Here is a 20,137-nt window from a genome sequence, read left to right on the forward strand (position 1 = left end):
GACTGAGGGCCGATTGTTCGCTGCGCCCGGAATGAGCGGAATGCAAAGAGTCCGAGTCCCTGCGGGATCAAAAGCGGAGCACTGGGAGGAGGAGGACGGAGGGCTGAGGGAGGGAGGGGGCGGGGGGTGGAGGAGGGTGGGGGGGCTGCACCGACTCAGCTGGCTGCCTGTGTCATGTAAAGGAGCCCGTTGTGTTTTCCCTTCTTCGTGTGGTTCCAGGAGTCGGAGTCCTCAGGAGCTTTTTAAAGTGAAAAAGATCCTGACAGAAATAGGAATGTTATTGTGATCCTGTAGAAGATAAGAGGGGTCGTAAAATTCATTGAAACATTTCCACCTTTCAGTCATAAAAATCTTTACTGAGACAGTTTTGGAGTATAATATTTAGAAAAAGGCTCATTTATGTGTTGCCTCCCCCCTTTAAGATGCACAAAAATGTAGAGAACCTGATGGGGATGCAGGAAAATCAACATTTAGGCCAGAAGTTCCCTTCAAATTGTAAGTAAAAAGTGGTATTTCAAACCATTACAACAAATATACTATTTGGATAACAATAATGTAACAACAAAAAAGTGAGGTCATGTAGTCAGGGATGTTTTTTTTTTACTAAATAAGTTGTTAAGTTTGCAAATTGCCAAAATGTTCTGAAAAATGTTCAAAGAAAAGTAATCAAACTCTTTAAATATCCCCAAACCCCCAAATATTCAAATTTTCCTGTATATGATAGAAGTACTACAAAAATCTACAGACCCCTCTCTAATTAAGACATTGAAGCCATGATAAAAATAAAGTGCTGTCGTAAAATCAAGACATGGATTAATCATTATTTCTTGAACAACCTTTTGTTTGCATGTGCCTGGTAAATATTTAAGCCATGGCCCGTGCCAGTTAATTGCAGTGTGTGTCTGTGTGTGTGTGGACACAGAGGGAGAGGGGCGGGTGTGAGGCACGATGCCTGCCAGCTGTCCGTGGACTGAAATCCCCTTCCCCTCCTTTAATAAGAGCTCTGAGAGATGTATTGTTCTCCCCAAAAAGCAGACATGAGGGGGCAGCCCTGCCATCTGCTGTTCTCCCCTCCACCACTAGCCCAGGCTGCATGCTCCATTCACACATACACGTAGATGAAAACCTGGGATCAGCTGGCAGTGGGGGTTGGGCTGCATTATTTGGATAGAAACGTTTCTGAGAGCATTTTTCCATTGTATGAACGGGCTCATCCCAGTGTGGTGGAAACAAGTCTCCTCTTATCGCTGTGCAGCTAAGTAAAGAAACAGACTACAGGCTACTTTATCTCAAACCCTCACAGGCAAACGTTCACCTGCTAATTTGAATGGCAGTTTACGTCCAACGGTAACTGAAGAACCCTGATTGCTTTAACAACCGATAAGGATCAACAGGTTTTGCCAAGCAGGAGGTTTACAACACCTTATGTTGTGTTGTATGTGTGTTGTGTTGGATGGGAATGCAGCAGATTGTCCTTTAAATGAAATCTGAATGAAGATTAGATGAGAAGACTTATATTACACAAACTTCTGTCAGTTGTTATTGATAAAAATGTTTGTGAAAAGCTGGATTTAAAAAAAAAAAAAAAATCTGCCTTCTCTTGTTACACACTATGTCGTCTCTGTTTAACAAGAAGCAAAGTAGAAACTGTCTCTTTACTTTTAATTAACAACCTGACATTTCTCATTTTTAAACACTGATGTTCATACAGGTTACAACAAAGATGCGATGTTTAGACAGAGCCATGCCCATTGTTTGTCTGCCCAACAGGGGCATTAAAGCTACGGAGCTGGAGGCAGGTTGTCGTTAGCTTAGCTTAGCTTAGCTTAGTTTAGCATAGCTGGAGAAACATTCAGAGGAAACATACTATTTAGTCTGGTAGTCTGGAGTTCATGTAACATTTCTGTGGAGTTAAGTCATCTCATCCCAAACAGGGCAGCTTCTCAAGGAGCAACATGACTCACGTGTGTCAGACATAGTTTCTGAATATGTAGCATCAAGTCACTAAAATTAGAATTACTGCAAATTTACTATAAGGAGCACATGAACATGTCATGTGCAATATCAGGTTAATGTGAGAGTTCAGTCTGAAGCGTGCAGTGCTGCTTGTCTCTTCGCACGCAGGGATTATCACCAATGTGAATGCATGTGCTTATTTATTTATTTTAGCATGACGTTTTTAAAGCCAAAGATGTAAATATTTGTCATTACTAGCTGTTCTGTCACAATGTAATTTTAAACAAGCGCATTATTTATTTAAAGACTTGAGAGTGAATCAGACTACGTCGCACACAGCATGAGATGAGTCACTTGCTCATAGTCCCACGCACAAGCAAAAAGAAACGAACAAACAGAAACTAATCTACACTTAAAAGAATAATCTGACATGGATATGATTTCACTTGAGACAAGGGAACTGATTCCACGCCAAAGCAAAGTGAAATTTCTGGACCAATACACTCCTGCTTCCTTGGTCCGACTCTGGCCTATATGTCTCCACATTTGGGGTAGTCCAGCTAGTCCAGCTATTATCCTTCAGTACTGACTGACAGGTGGAAACGTTTCTGTGGGTGTGCCAGTAAAGTGACTAATATTTATGTTGTTTATGGGTCAAATTTAGGCAGTGGGACTGGGTGGATGCCAGTCCACAAGAAAACAAACAAGTATGGGCTGTATTTTTTGGAGGTGGACAGGCCTAACCAGGTCCATGTGGGTCATGCAGTCCATCGCTGCTGCTCAGCCGTGCAGCCTTAAAGCTAATGTTCCCCAATGGCTGTTTGCCACAACACAGCAAAGACACCTGCAGACCAAAATGCATTTTGAGATGTTTCCAAGCCATTTCCAGTTCCAAATACAGTTGCTGATTCCACCCAAAATCCCAGAAGAGTATTTTCTCCTGACATGAATGACATCAACACTGTAATAAAAAACTGTCTTGGCAAGTTTAGATGCTTGCAAGGTTACAGCTAATGCTGTAGGGATGTGTAAACATTGCATTAAAGCTATGGAGCTGGATGCACAGGCCATTAGCTTAAATATTTAATTTCACCACTTTGTTCATTTGTGGTATGGCCTTAAATTGCCACAGTGTGTTATAATTCTAAATCTGACCCACCTGCTCCCTCACAATCATGAAGAAGAACCTTGATCCTGGATATGCTCATAATGGCCTGGTCCCTACAATGACATTGGGTGTTCAGTATAGAGTATGCTGTCTGTTCCATGTTCATCATCATTTAAATATCTTTATAAAAAAAGCCTTTTTGTTTGATTTTTCTATCAAAGTATCCTGGTTGTTAATATGTCACAAGAAAATACTTGGATTCAATGATGGCATAATATATAAAATTAATTATTGGAGTTACAGTTCTGTCTTTCTGATGTTCCACAATTTATGTCCTTCAGTCCACACGCTCATTATTTTCAATGTCACTGTACGAACTACCTGAGGCTTAATTTCGTGCAAGACATCATTCAAAGAAATCTTTCTTACACAATTTAGTCTTTCACAGTGTCTTAAAAGTTAATTGTTAAAATACAAGTTAAGCTGAAATACTTTGATGGATCAGAGTGGAAAGACAATAAAAATCAAACCTCGGCGACCATAAACATTTTTGCTGGGTTACAATTCTTACAAGACAGAATGCGGTGTCAGTTGGTTTCTGAATGCTTAATTTCAAACCCATTGATCATTTTGCATCTCATTGTTGCTTTGTAAAAATATTTATGTTCGTAACTTATAGAATATATCCGCAAAACACATGATCAGACATTTAAGGACAGTTAAACCGTGTTTACCACCTTCTTAGCACATTTTAGCTGTACCACAAATAAAATACCTTGTGAGGCCTTCAACATTTTTTCCTTGAACTCTGAAACACATCTGCCATCCGGAGTGACATTTAAGATGGGCCATTTGAACCTGTTCATGGTGTGGCCTAGACTGACTGGGTTAACACAATACAGACTGATCTGGGAACACCAGCCTTGTTATGTGAGGTGGGACAAGCCAGGCGCCTCAGCAGCTCCTTTTGTTTTCCTGCAAAGGAGGAAATTCCTCACATTACCATGTCCATGGGTTCTGACCGAAGCCTCCAGTCTGCTGTTTTTAACGGAGGACGACAGGAGGGCAACCAGCAGCTAATGACATTTTCTTTTTAATGGGGGCTTTCAAATAAATAATGCAAGAGATGTAAATGTCTCTAAACGCATCTTGATCTATTCCCTGCAGACTTAGGAAAATCCCCCATTTGCTTCCTCTCACCCGCTGAAATGCCTTAACAAACACTTGCAACCATAGTTGGTGACTGTAAAACAACTGGAGGTGAACAACATTTACGAAAGTCTGAGATGTTGTCTACTTTGAACCAGTCCCTTGCACCTGGTGACACAAGAAATTCCTCACTTCAGCATGAAAGTAAACATGCCACAGTGAACCAGCACAGCAATTCAAACAGAACTAGTCCTGTAGGTGATGCTGTTTACAGATAGGACAAGAACAAATATTTTCATTATGAGGGTTCATCGCCTCAGCGGTTTCCGTCCGTTCCACTTCAGCGTAATTCAGCTAAATTTAACTTTGATTCTCTGTATTCCACACAGGTTCACAGTGAAATTTAATTCAAGTGATTTATTGTTAAGCATTTTGCTAAAGGACTATATAAAGACAGGCACACATTCATAATATTTAACAGTGTGCGCACAAAACAAGCTTTGTTCTCTACCGTTTTTTTTTTTTTTTTTTTATTTCATGTTCTGTATTGTTTCCTATTTTAGTATTGCAAATTGTATTTTATTTTGTAGTGTGTTTTACATTTATCTCATTATGCATTAATGTTTTAAAAAAAATTTTTTATTTCAAGCACCTGGTGGATACCATTTATAAATCAGTTTAAGTCTCATGTATATAAAGTGTTGAATCAAAGGTCAAAAGTCCAAACACCAAGCTCTAAGAGAAAGTACTGAATATAATCCACATTCACATCCTCAACATCATTGTTGACTAGTTGGGTAGTTATGGTTTGGGTTTGTGGAGTGGAGTGTGTTAGATCAACAGTTAAGTGGGAGAACGCTGTATGAGTTATGGCACTAGTCCATATTTTAAATATATGGATAAAGGATTATACTTCCTTTTGTATTAGGGATTACTTTTTTGTCTTTATCACTAAAAAAGAAAACTAAATAATGACATCTGAGTGGTTTAAGGAACAGCTGCTGCTCAGACATTCCTTCTTTTCACTCATGCAGAAATATTTAGGAGGTGTTGGGCTCAATTTGGCCATTAGGAAAACAAGCAACTTGTGTTTGGCTCACAACACAGAGCTTGTGTCAACAGACAACATGGACACTCTCTTGAAAGCTTGGCTTGTTTGTTTGAATACTGCCTACTGTTTATTGAAAAAATAACTAACTGGAGGGGACTTTTAGGGCACAAAAGTGGCATAAACAAGATCTAACTTGTGAAGAACTTTGTCAAACATGGGAAACCTGCACATGATTATTTTCGGTTTATTTCTGTAATACATTGTGCATCAGCACTTTTCATAAAATATAACGAACCCTAACCCTTCAAAATTAAAGATGGGTACAGCTTAAGATAGTTATTTTGGCAAAGTTTACAAGAGATTACTTTTTAAAGCAAAAGACGGCATTTAGTGCAGCATGATGGGGCTTCAGGCAAAGGGGCAGATGTTTTCAGGAAACAAAGCACAGAGCAGACTATCTCCTGCCCTCCAGCTCAGAGGCAGATGCACCTGTCAGCCCCCCACCATATGGACTCCTGCAGCAAGAATGTAGTGCATGTGAAACAGAAAGAAAAGAGCATCTTCTTTTATGGAGCACAAAACATCTAGCACCTGTTAGATGTTTGAGACAACAAGTCTCAACAAGTGTAAACTTGCCTTTCTCTGGTTCAATTCTTAAAAGCATTATGTTGAAAGCAGGTGGATTGTCAAACGGGATATCACATCATCTGCAGTTCAGTTACAGCTGTGAACAAATACTCAGACTGTTTAACAGGCCAGCTGGTGCGGCTCATCTCAAAAAAACTTGCCATCAAATCCAGACCATAATTTGTGAATCCAGATTGACAGTCACAACAATGAAGCTTACACAGATGCTTGCATGCGCTTATAAGATCGACCCCCCCCTCCCTCATACACAGACATGCACACGCACACACCATGCGCCCAAGCCTGGCGCAGTCCTTGTGGAAGCAGATGGCTGGGCAGAGACGTCGCCTTCAGGCCACATAAAGATGTCTCTGAGAACCAGGGTGAGCCGAGTGCAGCCCCCAGTCTGCTAATCAGCCTGTGGATTGAGTTAGACTCCTACAAACAGCCATGTGTCAGTCAGAGAGCGAGTGGTAGAGCAAATGTCGAGGGTGAAACACTGGGATTTCCATTTTAAAACCAGGAGAGAAAGGGTGAACGCTGACCAACATAGGACAAAAAAGGAAATAAGAAAGACAAGAGTGAGATGTATGTCACTAAAGTATGTAATATTTCAGATCAATTATATTTATACAACAAAAATTAGATTTGTGTCACTGAAAATATATTTTACTGCAGATTCTATTTTAACCATTAATAATTATAGTCGTACAATGTTTCAACCAAGAAGTTATCTTAAATCTGGCTTCATTCCCAGAATTTTTGAATGTTCAGTTTATGTTAGGTAGATATATTTACTGTTGAATTGTGTGGTAGCAAAGGTTATTGTTTGAGAGCAGTGCCTGACACAGTTTCCTCTGTCTGCCCCCACCTCTGTCCCAAATGTCTGACTTTGTGTTTCTGGTAATTTGCTCCCATTGTGCAGCACTTCCTGATAGGAGGCACTCTGGAAGACTGGGCTCAGTCAACTGCAAAGGAATGTGACATTCCTTTCTAAAATTACGGATGTTTCTTTGGATTTCTGAGGCCGATTTATGTCTGGAGAAAGTACTTCCGAAGAGACATGCAAGTAAACTCAAGTTGGCATATTCTAAACTTTATTTTTGGATGACCAGCTGGTGCCAAATAAGTATTCATTATTAACAAGTTACACACAAGTTTTACACTTTGATATTTTCTTTGTCCACATTTATCAGCGTGAACTATTGATAATAGAATTGATCTGCAATTAATAGAATATAAACAAAGACACTGACATTCTGATGTGATACTGTGGCCATCTGATCTTGCAGTCTCACCAACCCCTGACACAATTGTTCTACCTGTGACGGGAAATTTTTCTGTGGAGGGCTTGAAATAAAGAACTTTCTAAATATTCAGAATATTAATTTTTACTAGAAGGAGAAGGAGACATGTCAACAACAAAGTTGAGTTTCTTGCAGGAATGTCCCTCTGAAAAGTCTCTCATGAGTTTTTATAATCCAAGATACCAGTAGAAAGTGTCGGGGTAGCACAGCACACAACAGGAGATCTCTGCTGTCCACAGACATGTAAATCTATACATGCAACTGCATTTTATATATATGAATAAAATATCAGTTTGATTCTCAAATGAATTGAACTGGGAAAAACCACCTGGCAGATGTCGACTGTGTATGCAGCATTTAGATGTCAACTGCTGGAGACAGTAAAGCAGTAACTATGATGATGAAAGTCACAGATTTAATTGAACCTGCTCTTTCCTTCGTCTTTGATATGCTTTTATTTTGTTGCTGACATTACTATTAGTCCTGCCTGTTATTTAGGGCATCTGTGTGTCGTAATAAAATCACTTCATGTTTTATAATTCAAGATTAATTTAATACTTTAGCTGAAAGCTTTGGCAAATGTAGGTCAAACTGAAGAGACGTTAAGAGGCAACAGGCTTGCTGCGATAACCTCTGTCTCAAGAAGGTAGACTGGAGGGAAAAAGGGACACAGGGGAGTAGAGGGGTCAGACATCAGGAATGAGGAAATCCCACCCTGGCCCCAGCAGATAGAGGACAGGAAGCACCTCTATTTGCATACAAATTCAGTGAGTATGCTGAAAGTGTGGGAAGAGACCTGCAGACCACTGACCACTGTGCTTTGTCAAGTGGCCATTATGTGGCTGACGACATCCACAGGCCGTGACTGCGGAGACAGAAGGGCAACAATAAAAAGATTCTATTAATGTCAAATCAAGAAGAGCCTTCATTTTCGAAAAGTGATCAACAACATTAAATTAGTCTGATTTCCTTTTACCGTCCAACTCTGCTGTTAACCCAGAAAGTTAATATAAATAAATGGATAATCCGTCAAAACTGCGTGTTACACAGACATCAATGTGTATACCACCTCCAGGATAAATACACTTCTCACTGCACAGGACTGGCAATGACAATAAACTTATTCTGTCTTTAAGCTCCTCCAACAATCACATCACAATTCAGATCCTGTGAATGCATCACATTCTTGTGTCTGTCAGATTTGGGGAAAGTGGATCTGCGGGAACCTGTTGACGTACCGGACAGCCACCCGCAGAGTGATCCCCACAGGTGACAGCAATTTTCTCTGTGATCTCCAACAACACTGACAAGTTTATGGCTCACGTAATTAAGAACTTAAACTCACAGAAGCACTCAAGATGACCCGAGCATGAAAGGAAGGTAAGCTCTTTAAGATCAATAACGCGTTTTGCCTGCCTGAGAAGATGTTCATTCTATTTTGGAAATGAGCATTTTCAAGTTGTTGGACACTGATGTGCTGTGTTAAATGTCATCAAATGTGGAACCTCATTGCATAACAGAATCAGTGAGCAGTACAGGGCTGGGTAAAGGCTGATGATTAAAGCTTCCCGAATGCCTCAGTAGCAACTGGGAGGGGGTGGGTGTTCTAGGAATGAGCAGTTAAAAAATGCTCTGTAGGTGAGAATAATCTTGATAACAGTGTTGTTATCTGTCTCCACCTCCTCATCAAGTGACAGCAGCTGCCTTAAAGTAATGAACCGTGAAATCTTCCCTCTTGAGAAATGTACTCCACCATCTGATTCATTTAGTTTATATGAAGAGGTGTTCATATACGTATTCTTCTACTAGGGTTAGGGTTAGGGTTATATTTCATCATCATATTTCTGTTACATGCAACAGTTTAGAACTGAGTGCTGACTGAAGAAGGGCCATTGTATCATTTATTTAAATACAGTTGTTTTTCTCAGGTTTGATGGGTACTCTAATATTTACATTACCCCATCTCTTCTTCCAGTGGTTTAACGGCACCAAACTAGAGTTTTAACACCACAAAACAACTCCTAACACAATTTTCATTCAAGTTTAAATTTGTGCCTCATTTCCACAAACATGCCTGCAGCTCCTTGATGCTTTAGACAAACACAGCAGGACTTAAAGCAAAATGCAAATTCACTTCTGCAACCAACAATCCTCCCATGCTTAGGCCAATCTTTTTCCCTGTTCAGAATCTTAATGAAACATGTTTTTAGCATTTAGCATTCCAACGTTTGCTATTTAGCAATCAGTACAAAGAACAGCTGAGGCTGATGGGAATCTCATTAGCTTTGGAGGACAGAAGCCACATTATTGGACAAACCTAAGTTTGACCTGTTGATGACACTGCGTAAAAAGTCTTCAGAAGAATTACAGATATCACATTTAACAATTAATCAGGCTGCTGAAAGCACTGCATAAAAAAGTCAGACGAGTTCTAATGAGAATAAATCTGTAGAAGATTTCATGGCAACCCATTCAGTGGAGATATTTGAGTTCTGACCAGAGCAATGACCTAAACAACTAACTTTGCCTTTCCAAGAGTATCACCACTAGCTTGGCTAATAGAAAGCAACTGTTTCCCAAAAGTGCCAGAATTATATAAATCTTGTGAAATTACCTTTTCTTTCCTTTTATCAAACCCTTCAAATTTATCCGGCAACCATTATAGAGGGTCTCAACCCCAAGGCTGAAAACTTCTGATCACACAACGGGTAACAAAAACCAGGCTGTATATTCAACCACTACAAAGGGGGAAAAAAATGATGAAAGGGCACGATGATGAATTTAGGTTTTGCTGCAAAGAAATTGGGAAATGCTACTCATAGATTTCTGCAACAAAATAATGTGGTGTTACAAATCAGAGATGAGGAGCGTCACATCCTCAAGAATTTCTCTAAGAAAGACGTACAAATCAAAACATTTCCAGCTGTTTATGTCACTATGAGGGGAAAGAATGTAAACTGACTTTTTGCTCTCGCTGATTTGTCAGCGTATCCCAGGATGCTTGTAGATTATCATCTGTTTCCCTCCTTTTCCCTCATTGTTTCTTTTTCAGGCATGGCCGTATCAGGTATAGCAAAACTTTCAGACTGAATGGCACCCAACATTTACTCCAAAACAAACTTTTCAAGTGATGTGGTGGTCAATGTGTAAAAACCTGACAAGTCCAACGGCGGTGTTGAGTAGCACTACTTTATTGTGTAAGTTTATAGTTTCAGCAAACATGACGTGCTTTTGAAAGGATATGGTATTCAAAATAATTTAGCAGTATATACCTAAGATTAAGTCACACTCTTACCTCAGTCCTACAGCACAAAAGGCTGCATAGAGGTCACACTCAATCAAACCTGTGCAAGACATTGCGTAAGTAAAATAAGGAGACAAATTCTTGCGATTTTGTGGTTACAGAGGGAAATCTGCACACTAATTACATAATTAATTACATGCCCTCAATAGCTGTGACTGAACCAGAAATGTTTGACATAGTTTTTACATAACAGAAACGAGCATCCAAATCTACACGCACAAATGGCATCAGAGAATTCCTGCTCTGCATGGACTTAATCTTCAGGGCAATGCTCCATTTTTCCAAGAATTCATTATATCTATGGCTGACTGAGATGTGGCCTCAGGGCTACATGACAACTATAGGAAGGAAGGGATAAAAGCGACGTTCATTTGAACTCATTTAAGGTACAAGTTAAATACTTTTTTGTAATCTATTTAAGTAATTATAGACTAATGCCTGGATTAATTTTCCTCTTGGATTTTAATACTAATTCATCTCTCCGTACAGCTGGAGCGTACTCGTGGACTACAGTGTAATACTATCCAATATGAAAACAATGCTACAACAATGTCAGCCAGTCATAGTCTTAATCATGATTAAATTTTCGCATCATCCAGTATCAATAAATCAAATTTAACAGTTTAGGGTAATAACAACCTGATCTGATACACAGAATTTTAAATACAAAATTTGTCAAGTATCCCTGCAGATGTAAATCAGACGATAGTTCTGCTTCTGTCTCTGCCAACTTAAATTGCAGACCAGGCAGCTAAACGATGAACTGAGATTATAAAGTTCCTTAAAATCCAAGGTGAGTATCAGATTTACATGATCCCTTTGTAGTTTAATCACTGCAAACAATCCCTTCACGTCTTCATCTTATCTTTTGGCGTGTTAATGTGTTTGACGTGATTATTGCTTTTGTGTTGAATAATGAATGCAATAGTTTTACTTTTATGTTTACTGACCATCACTTGAGATCACTCAGGGAAAATACATACAAAGAATGAAAAGGGCTTATAATTAAAAAAAATTATATTTGGATCATGTCACAACATCATCACCATGACCGGTCAGCAAACTATGGAAGGTCCTGAGATTTGGCAGAAGGCTTCAGGAATGCAAACTACATGGAATTGTGAATGCTTTAGCAGAGATTTTAGCACTATTTACATGCCACAACACACAAACAAACAAATTCTGTAAGTGGGCCAGTAGAGTGCATGTAAACGCACTCATTGTGCTTTAGAGTAATGGGTCTTTTCCTCTTGGCCTCTCTGACACAGCTCCCTTGGCACAAATCACTGAGCAGGCCAACAAGAACACATCCCTCTTCCTCTGCAGCCTTCCAAGTGCCCTGCAGTGAACGTCCAACTGCACAAGATGAGTCCGGCCACAACCCCTCAAAACAATGAGACCCAACACACAGCAGGGACGTGTCTGCACTGAGGAGTGGGACATGGTCACATATGAACCAAGACAGGCTCCAACATAGAAAGTGCATCAAAGATTACATACAGGTAGCAATAACTCCATGAAAAGTCATCTCATCTCATTTAGGAAGTCACACTATCCATAAAAAGACGTATTAATCATGTCCGTTAAGGTACAGTATACACCAACCTGTGACGGGAGCAGTCTAACACTAAGGAACAATCTGGGTCTCACACACACACACACACACACAATGGATTCTGACATATAGACAGGGAAATATTGTGAACACAAAATTATTTGAATCAGTCTTCAACAGTTAACACTCACCCACCCTCAGGAATTCCTACCAGTTGACCGATCCTGGTTTCAGAAATTCCCACCAACCGACAATGCCTTTGAGCAGTCTTAGAGACAAGTCAACCCTCTGCAAAAACAACCCCGCTTCATTTTTATTCCCATGACAAGTTATGATCGTACAGATAAGAGAAATTCCTCCAACAGATACCTCAGATATCTCTCCCCCTCGAGATGACCTGATAATCTGCAACAACTCTGATTGAGTGCTCTGAAACTTTGCCAGACTCATATATTTATTGATTTAGGGTCAGAAGTTAAGGGGTCATCCAATAAAATGTCTGGATTGTGACATAAGGAGTTAAGCATGACATTAGAGCGTGGATGCATTCCTGTTTCCTGATAGGAGGAGGGCATCTTTCAGGCGCAGAGCTCAGACATAACAGGGTGGATTACTGTGTGACAGAAAGGTATCTGACCTGGTAGTGCTGCTGATGCTGACTCTTAGTGTGGCAGCAGCACTATGCTGCTCCCTCTGCTGCCCATTTCTGGTTAAACACAAAAGGAGATGAAAGCAGAAAACAGAAATCCACAATGCAAAAAAAAAGTAAAAAAAAAAAAAAATTCATAAATAAATAAACAAACTAAACTTGACTGGAGATATTTTGGGAACATTTTGGCTCTTTGTTCTTTCAAATACCTAAAGGTTATGCTGCACTAGTTTTATTTTTTTAACTATAAATATCTCATGAGCTTATTGAACATTCATGAATAAGAAAAATTGTCCATTCAGTTGTTACGCCACATGTCCTGCTGCTGGGCAATGAGTGCACAGGAGGTTTATTAGAGCTTTTCATCTGACGAGGCAGTTAATATTTTCTCCGTCATCCATGAAACCCCACTTTTACCAGATCTTGCATTGAACTGGAGCATAAGTTTTTGCCTAGTTGCTTTCAACAGCTGCAGTGTTTAACACAAACTATACTTCACATCAGCTTTCAATTTCACATCAAATCCATTTCTTTTTGCAGAGATTTTTATTATTTTCTATTTGTACGTCTTTTTTGTGGCAATCTCTGGCAATATAAGCTTCATGATGTCATCAGTTTGAGGCTTTAAAGGAGAACAAAAGTCAAAATAAAAAGTTGATGTTATGGAAATAAAATAATAAAAAGCTCAAATACTCCAGCAGGTATTTCTATTCATTAAATTGATCAATTTGGCAATTAGCCGCTCATCTTGTGGCCAAAAGAAAAATTTTCCTGTTAAGTATAATATAAATAACTAAATCTGAACTCTCTCCAGGCTTCAATCACCCCCCCCCCTTCCTCTTACTAGGCCCCTTCAAGGAATCTCTACATATAAAAAGCTTTTCACCTCCCTCCAGGGAAAGCCAGAGGAATGCCTGCCTTGCCAAATTCCGTAGTGCTGTTTGTTAGAGCTTACAGTGCTAGCAACACAGGCAACCAAATACCAAAGTGAGAAGTCACTGAGCTGAGACACAGCTGAACATTACTCCGATGTTGCTGTTGCAATGGCATGACAGTAGAAACAAAAAACATTTTTTTTTTAACTGGTTTTAACTTTATTGTCATTCTATCAATGTGTCCATCATTAGGAAAGCAGTAAAACACAACTATTCCCCCTTGTAACCTTTCGGTGTGACTGAGGTTCAGTGCCCCACATGGTTGATATTAACATTCCATACGCTCTCTGATGGTGAGGACAAAACAGGCCGCAGGGGAAGGTTCATGACAGCGTTGGCATGGTTCACACATTCCTACATTAGACTAGCTGGAGGGCCTCAGGGTAGAAGTGGTGGTGGAGCTGATGGGGGTTTGGGAGATGAGTAAACACGAAAATAAGGAGCGTTACAGTACAAGTCTCCTCTCCCTCACTGCTGTCTGAGATGTCTGGCCAGACTTGTACATATGTGGTATTTTCCTAGATTTCGCAGAGTACAAGAAAGATGGACACTTTTTTGGCTCACTGGCAACAATTTTGTCTGGATGGAAATGGAAATTATGAATTAATGCTACATTACAGCCACCTTGAAAAACTCAAATATGCGGCCCCCTCCAAGAAGAAAATGCAAAGGAATTCCACTTAATATTGTGAATTGAAACAATTAACTTTGCAGCCAAAAGGTAGAATGTGAGGTCTGCCGGTAATGGCGGAATGCACCATGGTGAACAACTTATTATTAAATTATCAATAATCTAATTAAATTGAATGTACTAAAAACACAGTCCAGACATATTTGAACTATGAGCTGATGATGAAGTCAACTCTTTCATTCAGAGACTTTAGCTGAAGCACTTCCGGTTAGGTCATTTAGCATCCTCAGCACGACAGGCCATTTGTGGTATGTTTAGTATCCTTAAATATAAAAGGTATTGTGGGTATGTGCTTATGAGTTGACAAGCAAACAATATGGATTCATTATAGCTGGTACACAGATCAATATATAATCGACAGCAAATCTCTACTAACATCTAACTCATTAAAAACCTTCCTGGCCTTCACCATGGAAGTGCACAGCACCTAGTAAAGTTTACTTTTAAGTTTTTGTAGCCAGACTGAGCTGCATCTCTTCACATCTCAGTGGAATTTAAAAAAATATATTATATACACAGTTTTTCAGGCTCTTAACTGCAACACTGATATTTAATCAGAAAATGTTTAGTGGTATATATATGTACACATATCCCACAAATGTCAGTCAGGGCACTTTGCTAACGTGTATGCTACCTCACTCAATCACTGACCATTCTGTCCAGATGTCTGGGGACGTTCAGGCCCTGAGCCACTGCGCAGGTACTTGCAGACCGTCTTGACATTGCTCTCTTTTATACACTCAATGTGGCTATCCAGCCTTTGGAACAACTCCTCTGTCCACAGCACTTCCTCCTCCACGAAATGAGTCACCATCTTGTCTGCAGGTGACAGTGATGCTGAGTGCTCCTGGAAGGAGGAAAAACACACAATGGTAGGATCCTTTGCCTAAAAAACAGCATGGTAACATGTTACCTACATCACAACTGTAGGCTAACAGGCTTATTTTTCATTAAACTCACTGGTGGAGAAATAGACAGAGTTTTCTCCCTGGACTCTTCGGAGCTCAAGCTTTGAACATCAGATTCATTTGAGCTTGTGGTTGGCACAGATTTTCTCCTGTTGCTGGTGGAGGAGGAAGAGGAGCTGTCTTGGGTCTGACTGCAGGGCTGGTCTGTAAAGAGCTTTTGGATCTCCCCTTCATACTGACAGGTGTTCTCCTGCAGCGTAGCCCTTGAGGCCTCAGTCGCTTCCTGGGATTTGTGATGCGTGGCATCTGCATTACTGCACACAAGAGAAGTAAGAGCATCATTGTTCAGTTTCTTTTTTTTTTTCTATCATTCTTTGGCCATTTTGCACCCTTACTGTATAATATCCTGATCAGAAGTCAAATCCAATGTGCAGACAGTATACGCCCCAACTATTATTGGGTGTTGGGTGACCCAAGGACAACATTTCTTTAGGTGTGACTGTGCACATGGCACCTACCTGTTCCAAACAGGCTGTGGTTGGTCAGTTATGGCATGGCAGAGTGAGGCTTTCTCGTATTTATCATGGCTGGACACTCCTGATTGGCTACACATATCACAAAGAGCTTGCCTTAGCTTTTGATTCTCTTGTTCCAGACTACTCAAAGAAGACACATAACTGTCCCTCAGGGATGCCAGTGAGATGTCTCCCCCCTGAGAAGAGAGAAGTGATTCAGGGAGTAAAAAACAAAGAGAGAGATGAGTCAGATTTAGCCTGCCTTCGGCTGTCCATGCTATGACTACATTACCAACCATGTCGAAGCGGACAAACCTTGGGTGACTGAGACTCCAGTCTATGCAGGAGGCCCTTCAGATGGTGGTTCTCAGTCTGTAGAGTCTCCAGCTGCGTCTGTGTCATCTGAGAAAGTCAGAAACAAGTCAACTGTGACTATTTTCTATTTTTCTGAGCCTGAAGGTAGATGCCACTCAAAGAAATAAACAATCAGACTTCAGTTGGAGACTAATTAAATATATAAAAAAAAAATAATAATAATAATCCAAAACTACAACAATCAAACTGAATGAAAAATATTCTGTGACATCAATGTGAATGTTGTGCAGCAACACAACTGAGAATGCCAAAGTTTTCCATCTGGGAATAATACTAACAATCATAACAATTGATTAGTTTTATTATTAATGACCTATCATTTGTGTAGACTATTGCATGAGAAGTCTGTGGACACTTGTTCATTTGTTTACTTTAAGTTCAGCTGCCTTCTGTGCAGCCCGCTCCATCTCCCCACAAAGCTGCTGCTTGATGCTGGATGAAGAGCTTCCCAGTGAGGCGATCGTAACTTCTCGCTGGTGCAGCTCGCTGGTCAGTTTTGACACCTCCTTCCTCATCCCCTCCACCTCCGCACTGCGAGTCTGATGGGTCCTTTGAAGCTCCTCTCTCAGCTGAAGCAAAGTAAGTTTGTGAAACAAAAAGTTTCGACCAAGATAATATGGAAGGTCTATGCAAGTATGACCAACCTGCCAATTAAATGAATTACATATAAATAGAATTTAAGACCAAAAGAAAAAATAAGTCATTTGATTTTTGCTCCAGTAAATCCTCTAAATCACTGACAGTGGCACTGATGAATTTATGAATCATTATTTTACATTTTCATCATTATTAAATCTGTCTCTTATGGTGATTTATTTGAAAGGAAGCTTGTGAAGCTGCTTAACAGTAGAAATAGCATTGATAATGGGAATAGCTGAGGGAAATATTTGCTCTCTGTATGTCTCTGACCTTTTTCACCTCTGCAACAGTGGACTCATGCTCTGCTTTTATGCTTCTTAGTTGCTGTTCTGTCTTTGACTGGGTGGCTCTTTGTTGCTTCATCTCATCCAGTCTGAGTAAACCATCAAAACATGACAGGGACAAAATATGACCTGAAACCAGTGTTGGTTTTGTTCACTTGAAAACAAACTGATTGTAAAGGTGATAATAATGTGAGTGTGTAAAGACTCCTGTTTTCACCTCTTTTTGAGATATGCCAGTTCAGCCTTGAGATGAACCTCATATGCTTGGGCGCAGTGAAGTTTGGTTGAAGTCCTCTCCAAATTTTGTCTCAGGGTCTCTACACCAGCACAGCCCTGTGCTGCTAAACAGTTTTCCAGAGAGCTGCACACACAAGACCATCCACAAAACACAACTTCATCTTTCTGCTGTTCATTTGGACAAAAAAACAAAAAAGAAACAACAAAACAGCAGTCACACAACAGTGCTTCCTCCCCATAGCAACACTGCCCTCTTGGGTAACTGTAGCTTTATTGCATCTTGACTGACATTCACTCACCAAATTACTTGCTCTTTAACCTGCAGGACTTGTTTGAGTCTCGCTGCTTCATTCCGAAGCCTCTGGTGTTCAAAACTGGCTCGCCGCACTAATGTATCTTTAGGGTCCCGTGTGGCGTGTAGCTCCTCCTGCTCCTCTGAAAACAACTGTAAAACAGCCGAGGACCGTCAGGTGATAAGAGAAACATTTCAGCCTTACTGGGTCTAATGCAGTTGAATAAATTGGCTATTCGTGTGTGTATGTCGCTATTCGGGGTGCTGACCATGGAATCAGCAGGGAGGCAGGATGACTGTCAGATACACTCCAAGGAGTGAATGGCAACTGACAGGATTTGTTATTTTCAATGTCAGTGTTATATTAAGAATCTCCACAATAGACTTAATTTATCTCACTTTTCTGATGCATCACCTGAAATGTTATTTTTATTGTCATCGCTCTGCTGATATCAGACTGTGGTTCTGTTGCCAGATGTCACTGACTTAAACTGAAGACAAACTCATGCATCGCATGTTTCACAAAAAAGGCAACTTTTCTCAGAAAAGATTTATATTTCTCCACATTAATATACAGAAAATAATTATGCTTACCAAACTGTTGCTCAAAACCATTTGAAAGAATTCCTTTTTTGAAATGATATTATTGCAGAATGGCAGAGGGCTCCACTCAAAGTGGAGTCTCAAAACGCATCATGATCACCTCCATCTGCCACGTTTATACATGTAAGTCACTGAGCGTACCTGCTGCTCTCTCCGGTACTGTCGCAGACCCACCTCCTGCGGTTGAAGTTGTTCCAGTTCAAGCTCCTGTGAATACGGGCTGTCTTTCCTCTTCTCCAGCTGTGCACGCAGACTCTGCACTTCTAAGCAGCACTCCCGATGCTCCTTCTCCATTTGCCGAGATGTCTGCTGGGACTGGGAATTAAATCACAGAAAATATGAAAAATTACCTGTTTCCATGTTGCTTCAATGTTAAACCATGGCTGATTTGACATTGCCCATAATATTCTGCTTTTACTTTCACTTGTGCAAGCTCATCAGTCAGGCGCTTATTTTGATCCTCCAGTGTTGTCAGCTGTTTCTGGTACTGGATGTGTTGCAGCTCCAACTCTGAGGAGCGCTGACGATATTCCTGCAGTTCAGGGTAAGGATTATTGTGATCAACATAAGCAGTGGATAGCAGTAAAGGGCTTTTATAGGTGACTAGGATCTTTTCTAGAGGAGATGTAAAGTTAAATATCATGTACCTCAACTTTTTCATGCAGTTGAATCACCTCTGGCACGTGTGTTGGCTTTGCTCCTCCACTGGACTCCTTGTATTGTTTGCGCTGCAGCTTGGAGTAACTTCTCTTTAATCTATCAAACTGCGTGATAAAATGCTAATAATTCCTTTGTCCACATATATCACACACATATCTCTGTTGGAAGACGATTCTTAAAATTTTAAATCTTTCAAAGCAAAACTATGCTGTCAAATTCAGTTTAAATCCAGACAAATTTTGAGTGTGCATATAAATGAACTACCATTTGACCAACTGACCCGCTGCTTAACTGTGTTGCATACAGTTTGTCTTACCTCTTCACTGACTTTCTGCAGTTGCTGTTTGTACTTTGCAACTAACTCTTGTCGATCAGTCTGGACATCTTCTAGCTGCTTGTGGAGCAATCTGATCTGCATTTGGGTTGGTATTATGAAAATAAGGATCAAAACTTTCAGACATCATTTAGGAGCATCATGCAGTATCATGCAAAAGTTCTAGTGACTAAATTCAAATGACATTTAATCAAAATGTTGAAAACCCAAATTAAATGCACCAGGAAACCCTCACTGATGCAGCTGAATCAAGAAACATTACTGCGCTTCAGTAAAGGTCTTTTCACCTCCAGGTCTCTTCGCTCTGTGAGACTCATGGAGGTCTTTAGCTCCTCTTCTGTACTTTTCAGTCTGACACCCATCGCCTGGATCTCAGCCTCCCACTCCCTCTTCTGATGGTTGATCATGATGTCAATCTGTCGCATCAGCTCCTGGAGCTCTGGCTCACACGATGAGAGGACTGAGCTGGAACAAATATGAAAATATGAACACAAGATGGTGTTGGTTAGATCTCTCACTCTAGGTGTGATGTCAGGTCAAAGTTAGCCACTGGCTGCAGCCAAGCTAACCTTAGATCAGGGTTTTGCAGAGATCCCAGAGAAGCCTCCATCAGGTCGGACCTGTTAGAAGTCAGCAGTTAGCTGACAGTTAAGTTCACTGACCAAGCGACCTAAGAAAGACTGACGATAAACCATAATTACACACAGCTACACTTAATTAGACCAATGCAACAACTAACGCCGCATCGGCTGATCAGATGAACAAAGTTTCTCACACAGCTGAAGTTGTAGTTTTAGCTCCTCTCACTACTTTTGTTGACATCGTTAACAGAACTGCACCTTCAGCTGCCCCGGCACGATGGCTTCCTGATGTAAGGCGGTAACCCCGCCTCCATCCTGTGACGTCAGCACGTCGCTGCTCTCGTGAACAAACAGTGCAAGAACGGAAACCTACGGTG

At 40.4% G+C, this 20,137-nt stretch overlaps 1 protein-coding gene across 1 annotated transcript; it reads right to left on the reverse strand.

Moving 5' to 3' along the window:
• Positions 1–140: 140 nt before the first annotated feature.
• On the reverse strand, positions 141–20,043 carry cep63 (centrosomal protein 63). Its single transcript, XM_029499450.1, has 18 exons — positions 19,955–20,043; positions 19,749–19,799; positions 19,467–19,644; positions 19,162–19,257; positions 18,833–18,949; positions 18,604–18,717; positions 18,360–18,500; positions 17,590–17,735; positions 17,271–17,414; positions 17,040–17,142; positions 16,502–16,699; positions 16,071–16,157; positions 15,759–15,952; positions 15,293–15,554; positions 14,984–15,179; positions 12,249–12,763; positions 3,116–3,177; positions 141–259 (listed from the first exon to the last, which is right to left on the reverse strand). The coding sequence occupies exons 1-16, from the start codon at positions 19,999–20,001 to the stop codon at positions 12,720–12,722; spliced, it is 2,118 nt and encodes a 705-aa protein (XP_029355310.1). The 5' UTR covers positions 20,002–20,043; the 3' UTR covers positions 141–259; positions 3,116–3,177; positions 12,249–12,719.
• Positions 20,044–20,137: the final 94 nt, after the last annotated feature.

This window comes from Echeneis naucrates, chromosome 4, assembly GCF_900963305.1.
Source record: "Echeneis naucrates chromosome 4, fEcheNa1.1, whole genome shotgun sequence".
In the NCBI taxonomy this organism is placed as follows: domain Eukaryota; kingdom Metazoa; phylum Chordata; class Actinopteri; order Carangiformes; family Echeneidae; genus Echeneis; species Echeneis naucrates.